General features: G+C 42.7%; 2 protein-coding genes and 1 long non-coding RNA gene across 4 annotated transcripts in view; 1 reads left to right on the top strand and 2 right to left on the bottom strand.

Moving 5' to 3' along the window:
• Positions 1-710: 710 nt before the first annotated feature.
• Positions 711-15,171, top strand: ETFBKMT (electron transfer flavoprotein beta subunit lysine methyltransferase). Of its 2 annotated transcripts, none has more exons than XM_019515476.1 (4): positions 711-2,026; positions 5,239-5,696; positions 8,435-8,565; positions 9,884-15,171. In XM_019515476.1, exons 2-4 carry the CDS (start codon positions 5,377-5,379, stop codon positions 10,225-10,227), a joined length of 795 nt encoding a protein of 264 aa, XP_019371021.1. In that variant the 5' UTR covers positions 711-2,026; positions 5,239-5,376; the 3' UTR covers positions 10,228-15,171. The 2 variants fall into 2 exon arrangements, with proteins under 2 accessions (XP_019371021.1, XP_019371022.1); XM_019515477.1 differs by lacking the exon at positions 711-2,026 and adding an exon at positions 3,078-3,595.
• Positions 5,760-6,842, bottom strand: LOC109296203. The gene is made up of 2 exons (XR_002096922.1): positions 6,059-6,842; positions 5,760-5,820 (listed from the first exon to the last, which is right to left on the bottom strand). It is a non-coding gene; the product is annotated as an uncharacterized LOC109296203 (long non-coding RNA).
• Positions 15,172-15,776: 605 nt separating the features above from the next.
• AMN1 (antagonist of mitotic exit network 1 homolog) overlaps positions 15,777-19,431 on the bottom strand; it is a 62,417-nt gene continuing 58,762 nt past the window's right edge. Inside the window, exon 7 of the mRNA XM_019515828.1 lies at positions 15,777-16,077. Within this exon, the coding sequence (XP_019371373.1) occupies positions 16,004-16,077 (74 nt within the window). The 3' untranslated portion in view covers positions 15,777-16,003. The remainder of the gene's footprint in view (positions 16,078-19,431) is intronic.

The following is a 19,431-nucleotide window of genomic DNA, read 5'->3' as shown; positions in this document are numbered from 1 at the left end:
TAGCTCTCCACAGCCCTGGCCTGCCCCTCACTGTGGGCATGCTTGCCCTTCGGGCACTTGGGCCCTGGTCCCAGCCTGGACCAGTCAGGATACCCTGGCCTCAGTGCAGTAACAGCTGACCCTCTTATTCCACAGGGGTCCCCCTCTGGGCCCCACTATAAACAGCCATCTCTTTTTGGGCTTGTCTAGAGCCCCAGAGATGCTGTACAAGGCTACCCTTCACTCCACTAGGCTCACCTTAGCCCCTGGCCTACCACTCTCAGTTCTAATCAGGGGCTTGCCTAGCCCCTGCACAGGCCCACAAGCTATAAGCCCCTTCCTAGGCTGGGCCTTGCTCTCCCTAGGCCCAAAGCCTTCTCTCTAGGGCTTGGGACTCCCTCCTCTGGGTCCTTAGGAACCTACTTTTCCCCCATAGTTCCTACCCTGAACCTCCAGGTGTACCTGGGAGCAGCCCATCTCAAGCTGGTGATGTTACCCCAGCAGCGTCCTAACAACAACTGCTGGCTCTGCCCCTCAGGGCCTGCTCTTATGCTGAGGCGCTGCAGCCCTGCTCCAATCAGGCAGCCTGCTGGCTCTCATGTGACCAACTGATTGGCTCTCCAGTCACCTGCAGGCTGCCTCGCAGTGTGTTCAGGCTCTTAAAGTGGCAAGCACCCAAAGGTGTGCTGCTACGTATGTAATACAGACTAATAAGATTGGTCGTTAGCTCTTTGGATCCTCCGGTGGTTTATTGGGTTGCAGGATAGCAATGACATCAGCTTTGAAAGTCTGTTACTTTTTAGATATTTATACATGAATTTTTGAAGCCATATTTTCATTGTGGTTCCAAGCTTGGTAATGAATTCTGGGATTATCTTATGTGGTCAGCAGTCCTGACAGTCTTAATTGCTTTAATAACTATGTCAGAAGTCATTGTCAGAGATGAGGTTAAATTAAGGTCAATGTTGGGTGATTTAAGTTGTTCACAAGTCAGATGTTTAATTATTTCTGCATATTGCTTGGTTGGGTTACTGTACTTGCTGTTGTTGCACATGATGTAGTTTGCTGACACAAGGCAATGTTCTTTTTGGTGTCTTTGCGTCTAAGATGGTTAAGAATGCACTAAGCTTGTCTGCTTGGATAGGTAATATGCATTCCTTCTATGGTAGCAGCCATTTCTCCTTTTTGATGTTGTTCAGTGTAGTAGCCAGCTGCTCTATAGTTCTTTTTACAGTCGCAGGGCCATTGCATTGCTTGATGATGCTAAAGAGCTGTTCATAATGCTCATCTCATCATGGCATATAATGACTTTTATAGCTTCTAGATATACAGAGTTTGGGTATTTCAATTAGGCGGCTTGTAAATGTAGTGTAGCCTTGATCAGTTGTTGGTTTCTGATGGATCCTCTAATTGGTTTGCTCTCTTGATGGTCAGGCTTTGGTACTTCTGTGAAACCGCCTTCTGACAGTTCCATCTTGGAGCTGGTCTGGATGATTTGGCCTGAAAAATCATATTGTCCATGCTGATAAGCGAGGGTCTATGCTGAGATAATGAAAACTTGTCAAGTACTTTTCTTATCGGCATTTTAATGGAGTTGCCCTTCCACCAGGTAAGATCTGGTTTTGTCCGAATGTTCCAATGTTCTCTGTATTTTCTTTCTCCATTTTTTGTGCCTAAATAAAAATAGAGTAGTTTTCCTGCTGCAAAGAATTCAGCCAGACTCCAATGACGAATTCCTATGGGAAATCACTGGGTTTCTCTTGTGAATCATGTTTGCAAGCTACACAGAGCTAACACTGCCTGGCAACCCTGCAGCACCCTTGTAAGGAGCTCAAGGCACCCTAGGGCACCATGGCACCATGCTTGAGAATGCCTTCAGGCTAACCAGGCTCTCTCTTAAGCTGCTCCTTTAAGAGCAGGGAGGGACCAGCTCAGTGATCTCACTGTGCAAGTTCCTGGCAATCAAAGGCACCCTGCTTTGCACAGCAGCCTTCTCCCCCTGCCATCCCCAGCTGCAAAGTGAGGGCCCACCACTATGATCACGGAGGTAGGTTTACATTAAAACCCCGCCCTGAATAGGCTGGATACTGTGGCTGCCCCTCTGTGCTTTGGCTGCGTGCAGGCAGCTTTGACAAGCCTGTCGGTGCCTGCAGCCAAAGGAGGCGGGAGTGCTGTGTCATGCTTACAAAGCTGTGCTGGCCCTGCACCATTAGCCCAGGCAGACCTGGTTTGCAAGAGAGGTTGGGAAGGGGCAGAGCTACCTCTGTGCCCTTCCTTGCAATAGTGGGTTTAATAACCCTTGAAAAAAGACGACAAAACAAACCCACAATTTTTAAAGTAGCTTTTTTCTAAAGAGACAGAGTTAACTTGAAATCCAGACTGCAAAAAAACAAAACAAAAACCAGAGAGAGAGTGAGAGGAATGCAGTTTCTTCTGTGTCTTGCCGTCACTTTTATAGTCTCATTGCTTGCTTTAAAAAAAGCTGCTTTTCTTCCACCCCTCCCCCCCGCCTTCTCTTAAGTTAGGAGAACCTCAGCCACCTGGACAGGAGAGGGGATGAAACCACCAGTGAGATACAAGTGTTGCTTAAGGCCAAGTGAAACTATCTGAAAATACTATTTTCTTCTCTTTCACTGAAAAAACAGTTCAAGGCCATTACAGCAGCCAGTCCAACTTCCTGCATATGACTGCCCACTTCCCTTTCACCTCGCTACCCCCTATGGACTCCAGTAACTTGTGCTTGACACCTCTCCCACAAAGACATCCAAGCTTGGTCCAAAGGCTCCAAAAGATAGATCCTGCTACTTTTCTTGGGGTGCCTACACACGTGCAGTGAGGCTGCTCTGATGCACTGTAATTACAGTGCGTTGGTGCAGACTCAATCGTGGTAATTATGCATGGAAATTACCGCGCTCCAGCAGCATCCAGCATCTCATGTATTAGTGTCCCTGTGCTGAAAAATGGTGGCACGGCCCTTTAACTAAAGCTCATTCCAGCTTCAGTTAAAGTGCCTCTACCGCCATTTTTCAGTGCGAGGATGCTGACACAAGATGCTCCAGGCGCTTTATTAGAGCTGCTCTGCTCTAGTTAAAGTGCCCCCCTTTCTCCACCCTGGACCACATATATAAACACCCTTGGTCGTTTGTGCCAGCAGTGAATCATTCTCTCTGCCCAAGATTTGCTTCTGTGTGTTAGGGGTATTTGACAGACTTCAGTTTCTTGCTTTGTGTTTTGCCTTTCTCAGCTAGATTACAGAACCCTTTAATATCTCGTATAGTCTCCCTAGGAAGGTACTTACACACTAATCAAGTCACATCTCAATCTTCTCTCTGATAAGCTAATCATGACTGAGCTGTTAAAGTCTCCCACACACTGAAGTATTTTCTCCAGCCCTTGAATACACTTTGTAGCTCTTTTCTGCACCCTTTTCAGGTTTTTCAAAGTACTTTCCAAAATGTAGACACCAGATGTAGGCATAGTATTCTAGTACTGCTCTCCCAGTGGTAAATGTTGTCTGAAGCTGGCCTTTTGGAGGAAAAGAAGAAAATTGATGGAACTGAGTTGGAGTGATTTTTTTGAAGTCTGATTCTGCTTTCTTGAAGACACAAGGGAGGAGGTAAGAGCAGGTACTTGTGGGCAGTATCCAGAATAGGAAGCTCAAGTTACCAAAGGTTATGGAGTTGGCGATATCATCAGCTCCCTCTTACCATGGCCCGGTCTGGTCAAGGTGCCTCATAGGATCAGTGGTGTCATGGCTCAGTGGTGTCATGGTGAAATGCAGGGTCCAAGCTGGTAAACTTTGTTCTATTTAGCCGATCATCCACCAGCTTGGGCACTATGCTTTGACTCACTGCCCCCCCTCCCCACCCCCTTCCCCCCATAAAGTCTCTCTTTTGAGAGCTTGTCCCTTTGCACGATACTTGACTGGAGAATAAATTATATCTCAATTTAAATATTTTTAAAAAATTGAAAGCAGCCATAACACCATTAACATTTCTGTCACTTAACTGAGCATTTGTGACCCGCATATTGACATTGTGTGCTGCCCTCGATGGCCCCTGCAATGGCTGTGAACGGAAGGAAATGCTAAAACCCCTCAATTTAACTTTCAGCCCTGTTAGTTCTTCCACTGAGATTGCTTCTCCATGGAATCCTGTGTGGGACTTGATGGCTTTAATGGCTCATTTCCTGAATAACAACTATTGCCCCTCATAGATTTGCAGGATTCAAAGCTAACAGAGAACAGATTACCACTGAGAGAGTAATATTCACCTCTAAAGCTGTTTGATGTGGATGTTTTAAGTTTTAAGAGTAGGGATTTGCAGTCTCCAACCTGCGGGTACAATGTAATGCCCATTTTTCTTGCTTACTGTGTCTTTTGCCTCTCTCTTTCCCTATGGCAGGACCTGCTGCAGAAAGGGTGATGGGTAAGAGAGCCTTAAGCCAGATGTGCGTTTGGAAGGTGCTGCTAGTAGAGCCATGTTGGTATATTGTACCAGCAGGGCACTCCTGGGGTCCTGGTTGTGGCAGCAAAACTGTGCTTTTATCACTATCACTGATGCCAGCCCACCACTGTCTAAGCAAAATAAATCTGATGAGGAAAAATTTGGATACTCGAGGCTTTTGCTGGCACAGCTATGAGCTATGCTTGTCAAAACTCACACCTCATCTAACTTTACCCTCCCTGCCCCATCCCAAACACATCTACAGTTTGAAGTGTAGACTGGGCCTCAGATTTGGGCCCACCATTCATTTATTTGGTATAACTACCTGGTGTCCAGGATGTAAAGAAAATAGGGAATCTACCCCTAGCTGGCACACACAGCAATAATACTGGTGGTGTAATTTAAACTCATGTGGGTGTATGGATTTGGAGGGGCAGGGGAGCAGTCTTAGTCCTATGGAAGTAAAGATAAGATTTTATCCCTAGGTTTCAGCAGAAGCGTGGTTTAGCCCACTGGGTTTTTTCTCTTTTTTTAATCTGTCACAACTGAACTAGAGCAATGCTTCCTCACTTAAACTGTATTTCCCAGCTGAAAGAAAAAACCCCCCAAATTCCTGTTATTTTACACAGTGGTAATTATATTTGGAAGGTTTGCCTTAGCTGGAACTATAAAGCACAACTGAAAATACATGGGGAAAAAAGGCACAAATTTGATGCTATAAGGAAGTTTCTGGCCCTCATCTGGTTGCCTATTCCTACAGCTCTTGAAATAATTGCTATTACCATTTATATTATATTGTTCTCCTGTTTTCAAGAACTGCCATCCAGGGCTACATAAAGAAACAGCTTTGTGAGTCTGTTTCAGATTCCATCCCATCCTGAACACCATGGAAGAAACCTTTGCTATATAGTTTTAAGTTCAACTTGGGAAGGATTTTACCAACGGGAGAGACATGGCAATCTGTTGCTGGAGGTGGTTTATACGCTTTGGCAGTAGGGAAAGCCTCACAAAAACTTCAGGGACCAGCAGCAGAAGCACCTCTCAGCTTGGGAGACATTTCCACTACAGGACACCAGGAAACTTCCTGGATCCTGAGGTGAGAGCATTTCTGGAGGAGAACACTGAAGTCATCAGCAGCGGAAACCTCACGCCAGAGATAAGACTGCGGCTTCTGACACCTCGCTGCCGATTCTGGAAGGAAAGAGCCGACTTGTGGCCTTTTGCTGATCCCTTCTGGGCAATCTATTGGCCAGGAGGCCAAGCCCTATCCAGGTACAGAGTACAATGACTGCTAGCTTAGTCCGCTATGGGATGTCAGGCTATCTGTGGTTTCTGTGTCTTTTATAGAAGAAAACTGGACCAGATTCTTTAATCTACTTTACAGTCTTCTAGTCATCTACAGCAGTGGTCTCCAAACTTTTTTGATCGCGCACCCCTATCGGTAAAAAATTTTTGAGCACGTGCCCCCAATATATGTATATTTGTGCACCCCATCAGTAAAAAATTTTTGAGCATGCACCCCCAATATATGTATATTTGTATAAATAGAAGTTCTAATATTTTTTTCCTGCATCCCAATGGATCGTCTTGCGCACCCCCTGGGGTGCATGCACCCCACTTTGGAGACCACTGACTTAGAAGTCCTTTACCAAAAGGTATGCCATGTTTTGGTTTGGAAGTATAATGTCAAGATGCATTTGCTGTTACTTATTCTCAGGGACTGGCTGGTATTCTTTTTCTCACACAGAAAGTTTTCATCTCTAAACAGCAGAAAGTCGTGAGTAATTTTCTGTTGAGATGAGGGGGGTTTTCTTTTTCTTTCTTTTTTTTTTGGTCCCACAGTCTGCAAGGAAGTGAAAGTGAATGCTTTTTTTAAATGGGAAGAAATGGGACTTTCAGCTAAATTATGATTAGTCTGACATTTAGCAGAGTTAAAAGGCTGCTAAAGATAACACAATTCAATGAGGTCTTCCAGTTAATTGAATCTCCACATTTCATTATCAGATGGTTCCTCCTTTGCCCAAATGTTTAGGTAGCAATGCTAATTAATTTTCTGGAATCCCACCAGCAGATTCTTAGTATTATTTATTTTGCTGTTTTGAATTAATTGGGAATTTCAGAAATTAGTTGCACTATTTGAAAACCTGATAACACATGAAAAATATGCTGCTGCCACAACTTCTTGTTCTTTCTGCAATTACTTTCCATCACTACATGAGAACTCTCCTTTGCAAACTACCCAGCACAGTGTAACCTGAGATGCCTTATTAAGCTAGCGTGGCAGACAACTGTCTCCAATGCCAGCATGTGACCTGTTTCCACACTGGGGTAGAATTTAGATTCCAACTGTCTTTTCAAGTACACATGACCATTACAGGAAATTTGAGAACCACTCAGTTGGAATCAGGGCACTTAAAGAAAAAAGTGCTGGGCCTGATCATTCTCTTCACCTGCACAGCTGAGGGAGGAGCGGGGGTCCAGACAAACCCCAATAGAGTACAAGGTTTGCAAAGGAGAAACCAGACATTCATGCGACATGTTCTTCCACCCTTCCTATGGAAGTCCCTCCATCTGTCAATCGTAGTTGCTCCTGAGATGACAATGCTGCTATTGGGGAAGGGTGCCAAGCAACTCCAGGGTATCCAGGCTTTGACATAAACACCCATGCCCTTTTTGGGTGGCCTGAGAGCTACAGATTCTCCTTGTCAGTCTCACACATCTGTATGTGAGGAGAGTTAGGCAATCAGGCCTCATAGTAGACATGATATCTTTTATTAGACCAACAAATTTTTGCAAAACAATTTCTGTAATTCCAAGCTTTTGGGCACAAACACCTTTCATCAGGCATTGGAGAGAAGATTGTATAAGTTCTCCTGGGTAAAAATGAAAGTTCATATTTCATCGGATTTCACAGAGGAGTCAATAGACAGAAAACTCTCACTGCTTGTATTGTAGTAAAGTCCACCTTCCAACAGCAGAATAGCATGAAGGCATGAAGAAGTCCCTTGGCATAGGACTTCTGCCTGTTGTTAATGGTCATAACCTCTCTGAAGTGATGGCAGTTTATGTGACAGTTTGCTCCAAAACCCCTACAATTCAAGAATAAACATGACTCACTGCCCAGGGGATTAGGAGGCTTCCCCCCCCCCCCCGGCCCTCGTTAGTTTACTTTATAATTTCCCCAGTCACTCATCAGAAGCTGTTTCAGCAGAGCATCAACACAGGACTTCAAAAAAACCCCCAAATGATTGCTTCATTTTATTGTATAAAATGTGTGGTGAGACTTGCATGAATGACCTGTCTCCTAAGTAATCAGTCCTAATGGTTGGGGCTCAGGTCACGAGTCAGAGCCGAGAAGTCCGACAAAGGTGAGGGTTAGAGTTGGAGGCAAGGCAAATGCAGATGCGGAGAAACAAGGCCTTGAAGCAGTCGGAGAACTGAGGGGCTGCAAGCCATGAAGCAGACAAGTGAACCGGAGGGACTGGGATTTTACACTTGTAGCCTTATGCGGCAGTCAGGCACAGATGGAGCTAATCAAGGGTGAGGTGTCCACATTTAAGCCTCTGGCTCATGCATATCAGCAGGCCTAGAGTTTCTTCTAAAAACATCTGTACTCAAGCCAACAGTTTTAACTTTATCACTATTTATTACCTACAACTTTCCTATTCCCTACTTTTAGTGGCACATTTCACAGCCACTTTCCTGGTGTCATCCATTTATTACTTTAATTCAACTGAGAGAGTGAGACTGATTGACTGAAACAAAGCATTTTGGTTGCTTGTTTTCTCTCACTTGGTGCACCCTCTGGTGGCTTCTGATGCTCTCACACACACACATACACGTGTCTGTATGACAGATGGTGTGCAATTAATTACATGTATTGGATATCTTTTGAATTAATCTCTGCACTATTACATCTATGAAACAGTTTCTTGGAAAACTTCATATGGAAAATAGATACTTGCCCAGCCTTCTTTTTGATATTTTAACTATTTACCTCCTTAACTCAGATATATTTTAGATAACCCGGATATTGTCAGAATGGGATCTGTATTAGATCTTGGGAGCGGATGTGGAGCAACAGCAATAGCTGCTGTGATGAGTGGTGCATCCCATGTCCTCGCTAATGACATCGATCCTAGTAAGATGCTTGTTTCCAGGTCCTGCACAAGGAAGTTATTAAGTATGCATGAAGAATAGTTTGCCTTTAACATGGTTGCAAAAATTAAGTTTCCATGTTGAAAAATGCTATAAAGATATATGGTTGTGTGTAATGCTTATGTTTCCAGCAGGATCAGTTGTGCTCCATTTGCAAACATTAAGGGCTAGAGGGTGCCACACATTGCATAAAAGTCTTATTGCCATGAATAGAAGACCGGACTTCTTTCTGTATTGTCCCTTGCAACATTTTGGAAGGCCATCTCTGGGGATATGTAGGTGGATTCTATGCCTGATCATCCCTTGGCATTTCTGCCAAGCTTGCCTATTTTAATCATGGTATTTAAAAGTCAGTTCTGCTTATTACAGCTGCCAGTATTTCCTGCACTGTTTTTCAGTTTCTAAAACAGACCGAACGGAACTATACTGCCTTTGATTTGTAAGAAAAGTTAAGCCCTCAAGAAGTTAAAGTTAAATTTGATGTAGAGAATTTAAAAGTTAAGAGTCTAAGCAGGAAACAGTTCATAGTTTAGCTATGTCTGAATGTTTAGATCCCAGTCCCTTCTATAGGCACTTGATTCTGGTGCTGAAGTATGGATTATAGCCTCATGTTCCCAGATATGCACACCTAGACACCTACCTAATTGAAGGCATCCACCTGTGAACTTTGGCTTTTGTTTTCAGTTGTTTTTACTTTAGAACAAAAGACTCAAGAGTTTTATTATAAATTTATTTTAAATGGATCATACTGAGTTGCCCCTTTGAGAGCCAGATTAATCCTTAGCATAACTGACTTCAGTGACGTTGCACCAAGAATTTTTCTTTGCCCAAGTGTTTACATGTTTTAGCCAGAATTTTTCCAGCTGCTATTTGGCTAACAGTGATTCAAACCACCTGTTTTCTCCTAAATGCCACCTACTTTTTTATTGTTAGTTACTTATTCTTTGAAAAAGAAAGAAGCTGCCTAATGGTTAAAGCACTGGTCTGAGAGTTGGACATCTGAATTCAATTTCTTGCATGACTTTAAACAAGTCACTTAATCTGTGCTGTCCCTCAGTTCTCATCTGTAAAATGGGAATACATTTCTTCCCTACCTTATGGAAATGCTGCAGGGACAATATGTGTCAGTGTCTGTGGGGTGCTAGGCTACCACCATAAGGTGCAGAAATAATATGAATAGCACTAATATTTAAAGAGATTATTCAAACTAAGACTTGTGAAAAATCCTCAGAATTTACTAATATAGAGGGGTTTGAAGCACAGCATTTTAAATTCATTCTTATCGATCATTTTTTTCTCAGTTGCAGGAATGGCCATGGTAATCAATTGTGAACTGAACAATGTGAATCCCTTTCCTATTGCAATTAAGAACATCACTGATACAACACTGGACAAGTGGGACCTCATTGTGTTAGGGGATATGTTTTATGATGAACATCTTGCTGACTGTCTGCATCACTGGTTGGGAAAGTGCATCAAGATGTATGGAACTAAAGTTCTGATCGGCGACCCCGGGAGGCCTCAGTTCACAGGCCACAGCATTCACCGTCAGCTGCACAAAGTAATAGAATATTCACTTCCTGAGCCAACTAGACGGGAGAACAATGGATTAACATCAAGCATTGTCTGGAGTTACCAGCCTTGACTCACAGTTTCTTCAAAGGCTGCTAAAGGTGGAAAGAGCTTGTACTTGGTGGGGGGTTATGGGAGGGAGTATTCTATATTTATAAAATGTGAAGAAAGAACATAAGCCAGATCCTTGGCTAATGTAACTTGGTCTAGTTCTATGGAAGTCATTACCACTACTTCAGCTTAGAACAATGGAAGATTTGTCCCCTAGTTCGGGGAAAAGCTTGCAGGTAAATTTCACTCTGGGATATGCACACAGGCCTCCATCAAAGTGCACGTCCAAAGGCAGTTTTAGATCCATCATTTTGCTTATATGATAAATGTACTAGCCTCTTTGTCACAAAACATGTCATTTAATATTTCTTAAGATTTCCACTGTAAAACTTTATTTGTCTTGTAGGTAGGCACGCTACTCTCATGTGTGTTTCTTATTCACATACACTGAAAAAATCAACATTAGGCTTCTTAAAACTGAACATGTGAGTTTGTTAGGTCATTATATAGTTGGGGAGAACCTGGACTGACCTGGGGAAGTCCAAATGTATCCTCCTCTTATTCTTTATATCTCCTTGTGACTGTCCATGTAACTAATCAGACTTTTCTTCCCATCTCATTCCAAACTATATGTCTGTATCCTGGTACCTTCCTTGAATCTGCTGAGGCAGCCAGGACTGTCAGTCAAGAACATTGCATGGTCCTGAACTCACTTCTTCATTTGGCCAGAGCTAAAATGACTAATCTGATTAATAAACTGAACTGATTGTGAACTAAACAGTAATATGATTAGAGGCTAATTCATGTGGATTTTGAAAAACAAACTTCTTTGTCCATATCCTCTGAATACACAGGAAGGGCAGGGTTGATGGGTATCTGTCACAGAGAAAAAAAGATTACAGGTAATTTCTTTTTTCCCTTGAGACAGCCGTTTCACTGACCTTTCTGCTTAGGATGTAATAAAACAAAAGAGTTAGAGGGAGGAGCTGCGTCAGAGAGCAGCTAGGATAATAGGCTACTTGCAGACATTAAAAAAAAAAAGAACAAGAAAAATCACACTTTACCAGAAGGATCAGTGCGTTACTTCAGCTCGGCTCTGCAGCATCTATATAGATTGGGCACTTTAGCGGGGCTTTTTTGGTACTTTTAGCTGAAGTTGATTCAATCAGCTATTCGATAAAAGCACTACAAAAGCCCATTAAAGCGCTTGATTTATACAGATGTCAGGCGAGCTAGATCCAACTAATGCACCACCTCTTCTGGACACGTGCTTGGCTTGGTGCAGGAGCACACTGAGTTTAAAATACCCCTTTTTTTTTTAATGTCTGTGAGGAGCCATAGAAATCCAGTGTATAGTCAAGCAGAATAGCGGTTTCACTACAGCTTTCCAAAACTGATCAGAATCCAATTGTGTGTGGCCGGTGAAGATAAGTATTCTTGTCTATGTGGCTGCTTCACAAATTTCCTTTGCCCATGCTTAGGTTATTTTGGCCTAAGATAGAAGTCAATCCAGCAGTATGCCTACAGTTCCTGTGAGGTTTATTTCCTCTTTGTACTCAGACTGTAAGTTGTTTGGGCAGGCACCATATATTTGTTCGGTGTTTGTACAGTACCACAGCAGCAGGGTCCTAGTCTGTGACTGGGACTCTTTCCTGCTAAGATAACAGAAATCATTAATAATTTCAATTATGCAATTTCATATCTAATTGGACATAAAATTCTTTCCGTCTCCCTGTCCCTAGGCCGAATGTACCGGAGTAAGAATGATTTGGTCCTTTTACTAAGCATTTTAATATTACTGCAGAATGCCTCAGTGCTATCTTTTTTTCAGGCTAGGGTCAAGGTAGAAAGACTGGTCTACTATGTTTTAGGATTGATGGTAAACTGTTTTTGTCTTTGAAATTAACTCTTCAGTTATTCTGCAATAAAGTGGTCTTAGGCATAATATTTTTTTCCCAGGAAATCTTTTCCCCTGGAAAACCTAAAGAAACTTTTGGCCAAAGATGAAGTGGCAGGTCTACAACCATGCTTTTCTCCTTGACAGCTGTAGCTTCTCGACAGTTTGCAAGGAAGCAACCTGACCTATTGGGAAGTATTTGCTGACATACCAACTTGAAAGGGAATTTTCAAAGCAGCCCAGCTCTAATGAGCAACTCTATGATGATTTCATAGACATTAGGGCTGGAAAGGACCTCAGAAGATCATCGAGTCCAACCCCCTGCCCCACTAGGCAAGGCCATGAAGGATTTATAGCTGAAAGAGGAAAAAGGTTTCAATTTCAAGCTTCCAAATAGTAACTACAAATGACAGTTTAAAAAGAGGGCTGAAAGTGTGTGTAGGTGTACGAGAGAAGCCTTTTGAGTGGAGTCAGAGTAGCTTACAGACATAAACTTGCCAACTCAGTCCAGTTTAAAGATTTACTGGTTTTGATTTTCAAAACAACACATAAATACTCACAAATACATACATGCAGTGCTCATCTTCACAGTGTGTTACTCAACAATATACAACAGGGACAATAACTAGAAGTACTATATAACATGAAGAATTAACTACATCTTCATATGGTGCATACTAGTATGCTATTTTTCCATTCCACCTTACATTTGCAAACACAAGAAGCCTGATTTTAAATAAAGAATCATTCCTGAAGGCAGTGGAGTTACACTGCAAAAAACACCCCCAAAATAAAAAACCCCTCAAAACAAATCCTCATGAGATCAGAATCAAGCTCCAGAGATGAAAATGCAAATGACACATCAAGCTTTCAAAGAAGAACCCTAAGGACAGGGAGATGTCATTCAAGGAGATTTGTTCATCTCAGTGTGTAGGCATTTATGTATAAAACAAGTTGAGAATATCCCACTAAGTCGAATATTCTAGAAGTGGTTAACAGACAACAAAACAGCTGCATGCAAAATTCAAAGGTGAATGTAAGCTGTATCACCCTTCAGCATGACATACAACTCAGTTAGCAGAAGAAAGAGTAGTGTACAATTCCAAATCAAATCCAGAAAAGTTAACAGCATTTCTGTGGCACTAGGAACAAATACATTTTCCCTTCCCTGCAAATCACTGCTTCTTTGTTAGAGCTATGAGGAACTCCCATTTTTGGCTGCCTTATACTTTATGCTGTCCATCCTTAGGGTACTATAGTACATCTTTCCACTCTGGCTCAGGGGCAGGTGAAGCAGCGTTCTTGCAATAGTTACACTGTAGCTGTTTTTTTCTTTTGGGCACCCTGGTTTATGCAACCACAGATGCTTGTGCCTTATTGACTAAACATCTTGAGCCTGTCAGTGCTGCATTTTAATCAGTGGAGAGGGTTCAGCAGAGGTGCAGTGTAAAGTACGTCTACTGTGCACCAGCCTCAATAGCTTAGGGAGTAACTGGCCTGAACTAATAACAGGATTTCAGCGTGCCAGGGTAGTAAGTTACCTGTAGGCTAGAAGCAGAATGCTTAATGGATCTTTTAGGTGTTTAAGCGACAGGGGCCTTAATGCTGACTGAAACTTTCTTTGTTTAGACAAGGCAGTTGCCCCAGTTGCTAACACTGGTTTTGCTGCATTAGAGCAAACTGCAGCTCTGCCTGCCTGCAATATTAAATTGCACTAATGCAGTTTTACCTGTGGTTGCAATTAAAGCAAGTCATCACTCTAGATAAGGCCGTAGCACTGATTTGGAGGAATACAGCTTTAAGCAACCTAGCTCAAAAATGTACACATCATTCGGTAAACCTGCCTGAACATTATTTTCTATAACCTGTGTAACTAACACAGGAGTGGAGATAAGTGTTGACACTGCAACAAGCTATACATGTTTGTGAGGTGCAACACATTTTAATGTCTCATTTTGTTTAGAGGTTTACCTTTACTTTGTTTAACCAGAGTTCTGAAAAGATAGATAGAAGACTATTTTTACTTATGGTGGAGTGAACAGCTTAACATAAATCTGGGTTGTTACAATGCTGGCTTTTAAAAAGTAAATCTGCTCCTTAGTGTTACCTAAACTTAAATATTGTCAATAGTCACAAATTCTACAGAATTCCTGGCCACCCAATTTAAATATAGATATTCCTAAAGCAGAATAGTAATGCAGGGCATTCAAATACCCTCTGTATAGCACAGAATTACCACCATTTGCTAGGTAAAGTTTAATACATACCCACTGAACATACACAAGAACACATACACTCTAATAGACCACAGGGGACAGAAATCAGCATAACAATTGCAAAACATCAGAAGACCCTGAGGGACCATGTGATAAGGTAATCCTAAACCAATAACACTGAAAATTAAAATTCCTGGAGTTACATGTATTTTTAGAAATTCAAGGTCAAACAATATCTTAATGACTGTATAGATTTTTCAGGGGGCCTGAGGTTCAACTAAATTACATACTGTGGAACACACACTGTGCTGATTTAGACTGATGTGGGGGTGGCAGAGAGTCAAAGACAATACTAAATCCAGGTTCCAATTCTTCTGTTCAGTTACACCTCAGAACTGGGATGGGCCTATCTTTCCATCTCAGCACTTCCATAAATGAATGCTGATAAAAGCTAAAAGAACTGGCTATCTGCTGATATTCAGAGATCTCATTAAGTCATCACTATTATACTTAAGTTTAAGCTATCTTAAAATTCTCGTGGTATTTATCTGCTCACGGGCTATGTTTTTGGGCTTATAAAAATCCAGAGGCCTGTGGAAGGGTACCACGATACCCAAAATCTTGCCTTTGTTTATGTCAGCCATGTAGTTGGTCAATAAAAGATCTCCCCCACAAGATTCTTGCCTAAAAATCCAGGTAAGTGTATGGTGGTTAAACAAAGTGAAAAGCAACAGCATGAATAACACCTACCAATAAAAACAGGAATATAATAGTTGAGAAAGTGATGAACTGAAACTAGCTGTCATTATGAAGGCCATGTGTGTTTTTCTATTACTTCCCCCTTTCTTTACCTGCACTATCTGCTGTATTTTGTCATAAACTTTGGTTCTGATCCTGTAAAAAAGCAGATATTTTATGCTTGTGAGTAATGCTATTAACTTATGAGGGAACTCCTCATGTATGTAGACATAAAGGCTGCCTAGACACATGCTGGCTCACGTTCTAATTAGAACATGCCAGAGCAGACTGATTGAGCCTGTTCTACATTCTAATGAGTACTCTCCAGCGTGGCCTCACCGTCATGTTTATAAGCCTCCACATGTTTAAAACAGCTGCTGGGGCACTTTATCTAAACCTTGTCAAATGAGGTTTAGATAAAGCATCCTGTGGCCATTTTTAAACCTGCGGAGGCTTAATGCACATGATGGTGAGCCATTTTAATTAATTAGAGTGGCTCTCTGGGAACCGCTCTAATTAAAACACTCCCTGACACCCCTGAGCATGTGTATAGGCAGCCTAAGTATCTGGAGGGAAGCACTTAGATTGTAAGCTCTTTAGGGCAGGGACTGCATCACGTTTGTACAGTGGAGTCTGGCCTTTGCCTGAGGCTCCAAGGCATTTTTCCTAATATAAATATTAATTTCAAAGTGTCTTTTTAATGAAATATGATCCATCTTGTGATGTAAAGAAAGATGGTGCTTTAATTAAAGAAAATACCAAATAACAAGGCATTGATACAGGAGCCTGGGACCTGAAATCACTTGGATGGTAACAGAGACCTCTAGTGGAGAGAGAGAGAATGAAGCAATCTGGTGAGAGAAAGTACCAGTCACCAGAATATAATCTGTTCCCCAGAAGAGGTAATTTCCTGAAAAAGCTATACCATCTGTGACCCTTACACTAAATCAATACACAGTCCATGTCACTTGCTTGATTTTGTTTGGTCCAACTAACTGCTCCAATGCTTCTCGGGAACGATCTGTAGAAAAACACACAAAAATAATGGTCATTAACTGTTCATAACATATGCAGATATTGTGTGACAAAAACAGGAATTTGTATTAATTCTGCTTAATTGTTTCATTTGCTATTACACACAAACAGATTTTTTTTAGTATATTCTATAATCGGGGACAGGTAGTTGAAAAAATAAATCATTCAGGCACTTTTAGATATGTAACAGTAGCCAGACAGCAGAAAGAAAAGACCAGATGGTAGTTAGTGAATGTATCTGTTATGGTATTATTATAGAATAAATACACATTTAGGATCAAGTATTCAGAAATCTACAGTAAAATATGGCTAAGTAGTCACTCCAAGAGGATGAATAGCAATGACTAAATTATCCATGAGCAACTAATAATCATATTTGGCCATATTTCCAACTTTTTGTGAGATAATTAGTCATTCATAGTCATTATTACCTAACTTTATTCTGCATATTACATCAAGAGACAAAGAGTACCACCCTCTGAAATGAAATCATTTGTACTGCTTCTCTTGAATTCAGCAACCACATTGCAAACTGAGTGGGTTGTGAATCGCCTGGATACAAATGATCCAGGCTCTACTATACATTTTTAAAATTGATGAATCATCAATATAAATTGCTATAGTGATTTTCTACGCATATATCTTTTGGAAATGATGAATTGTGCTTAAACAGGTGACTGATTATCTAAAGTGTATAAATCAGTACAACTCCTGCCTGGGACTTAAGTGCACTGACAAATAAGGTGGTAGTGACAAGTCAGCCATACTTCATTGCAGGGGTATCAAACATACAGCTCAATCCATGAAGACCCCTATCCAGCCCCCAGTGCTTCCTCTGGGTCCAATTAAACCCACATAGGGCACAGCATGCACCTGTGATGTGGTGCCAGTCTGCAGGCCAGATTGGGCCAATGGACCCCTCCCCCTTCCCCAGCATCCCTGATCTAGTGGCTACTCCACTGGTCTGAGACCCATGCTGCAAGCGGCACAATCCAGTTGGAGCACCAGCCATGATGCATGAGGTAGTTATCCTGGCAAGATGGCACCACACGTGGCACCCACTCTGGGACGCATGCTGCACACGGCAGTTGCTCTAGCCAGTCCAGGACCCATGCTGCACATGATGCTCATAGATGCTGCGTGCAATGTGGGTCCTAGACTTGCTGGAGTGTGCACATTTGGCACAGTACCAGAACTGCTGGGGTGAACCACCTGTGGTGCAGTCTGGCTGTGGTGTCCACTGCATGCAGCGTGAGTGCCACTCTGGCCAGACTATCCCATATGTGGCATCTGTTCCGGCCACCCATAATCCACACCACGTGCAGCTCAGGTCCCAGACTGGATGGAGCAGCCACCGGATCAAGTATGCTGGGGGACAGGGAAAGGGAATGGGCCTACAGACTGGCTGCACACCACCCATCCAGTCTGTGGGGATGGATGAGTTTGCCATCTCTGCTTTACTGTATTCATTATTACAAGTAACTGATTTTTTTGGTAGATGATATTGTTCTGAGGTGTGAGTTTGGGTTGTCTCTTGCCTGTTGTCATTCTCAGCGTTCAGGCTGCTTGGGTCTCTGTGGTCTCAGTGCTAGCAAGTGGCCTCCTGAAGTCTAGGTGTGATGCAGAAAGGAAGACTTAAATTCATGTTCAGTGGCAAAAAGCATGGAGGGGGTTATTGTCACTTTGACAGTACACTACCCGGTCTCTTTAGTAATCCGCCGGACTCAGAAGAATTTCCTGGGACAATGATAGCAACACCATGTGTAAATTACACTCCCCTAGGTTGCTACAAAGAAACAATTATTTCATACCAATATTTATCTGTCCTTTGCTAAAATAGCTATTTTTAATTAACTTTTTGCAAGCTCACCTCTTCATTTCTTCTCTTATCTCAACACCTGTCCTTATTAATTTTATTTTGCTTCTCGTACTCCTTTTTTTTTGTATCAACTTCCCTGCTTATTAGTGTGTTTTTTCTACAGTGCTTATCAGGTCATTCAGCAGTCAGAGAGGCCTGTTCTTCCCAAGCTCAATCTTAGAGCTTTAGTTTAACCATGGCTTAGCATAACTGGAAGTCCCACCAATTTCACAGAAGCTATCTTAGCTTTAAAAGAGGAGAAACTGCTAGCTTTATAGAGCTATTCAGAGACAGAGTTCCATGGACACAGTAGGCATGGAAGAAGGCATGAAAATGGCACAGTTTAGGCTACATATAGCAGGCTCAATTAGCAATCAAGAATTGCCCAACATGCACAGTGGACACCATTCAACCAGTTTGCTGTATTGTTCTGAGCCAGAAAAATGACTGCAGCCTGCCAAATGTTAGGCTTCTATTAGATGCCTAAAACAGTGTGAATAACAAAGTAACTGGCCTTAGTAATTTGTGAGCAGCTGAGCCCATGCTATTCCTGCATGAATTAACCAGCACACATAATTCAGTTAAGTGGTACTTTTAATATTGAAAAATCGGTTGGCTCCAGCAAGCAGCTACTGTAATTTGCCCGATTTAAATGGCTGCTTAGGCTGCCTGCAGGCTTTTACTCATGTGGGCCACAGCTTGTGACTGGATCAGCACTGCAGCCCACCATTTCCTTCCAGCTGCTTTTGCCACTGATCTTAGACTGCAGTGAGGGACAGCAGCACTTCAGGCAAGCTGGAGCAATTGGCTGTAGTGGCCAGAGGCAATCACTATGCCATTAGAAAAACTTGGACCAGATTAAATGGCTGGGGATTTGCGTGCCCTTACTAAAACACAGACTGGATTGAACCTTTATGGGCTGCATCTGCCTTGTGGGGCCATAGGTTGCTGACCCATTTGTTGTACTTGGAGGAGTGAACATGAGGACAGGCAAGGCCTGGTGGAGGACCCCGAATCCTGAGAATGCCCCCCGGATGACGGTGGAGCACCCCAAGCAACGGCAGACCCCTCTGGTCCCCCACGGCCCTTTGGCAACTACAGCAGGCCCTCAGCGGTGATGCCTCCCAGACCACAGCAGTCCCAAGGAGGACCCTTCTGAGGGACAGCCCTTCTCACAGACCCCCAAGGCCACCCGCTGCCCCCAAACCACTGAGGACCCCAGAGCTGCCTGGAGGAACCGAGCTGCTGGAAAGTAGTGAGGTACAGAGCTATGAAGATCAACAGAAGAAGCCTGAAGTTGATGCATTACATAAGGCAGCTACTGGAGAGTTCTGAAGGGTGAAGCCAGGAATGACACGATCTGAAGGACAGGCAAAGAAGAAGGTTTCATAGTTTCATAGTTTCTACGGTCGGAAGGGACCTGAGCAGATCATCTAGTCCGACCCCCTGCCACAGCAGGAAGAGCACTGGGGTCAAACGACC

The sequence above is a fragment of the Gavialis gangeticus genome, unplaced genomic scaffold (genome assembly GCF_001723915.1).
Source record: "Gavialis gangeticus isolate Ggan-Ray unplaced genomic scaffold, GavGan_comp1, whole genome shotgun sequence".
Taxonomy (NCBI): Eukaryota; Metazoa; Chordata; order Crocodylia; family Gavialidae; genus Gavialis; species Gavialis gangeticus.
This window is presented reverse-complemented; position numbering and strand designations above follow the sequence as displayed.

Bases quoted from the DNA above. Each gene is read 5' to 3' on its own strand.
- ETFBKMT (XM_019515476.1), top strand. From the start codon at position 5,377: ATGGCAATCTGTTGCTGGAGGTGGTTTATACGCTTTGGCAGTAGGGAA. The intron at 5,697-8,434 runs GTACAGAGTACA...TCCTTAACTCAG, and splicing joins GGAGGCCAAGCCCTATCCAG to ATATATTTTAGATAACCCGG. The intron at 8,566-9,883 runs GTAAGATGCTTG...TTTTTTTCTCAG, and splicing joins CGCTAATGACATCGATCCTA to TTGCAGGAATGGCCATGGTA.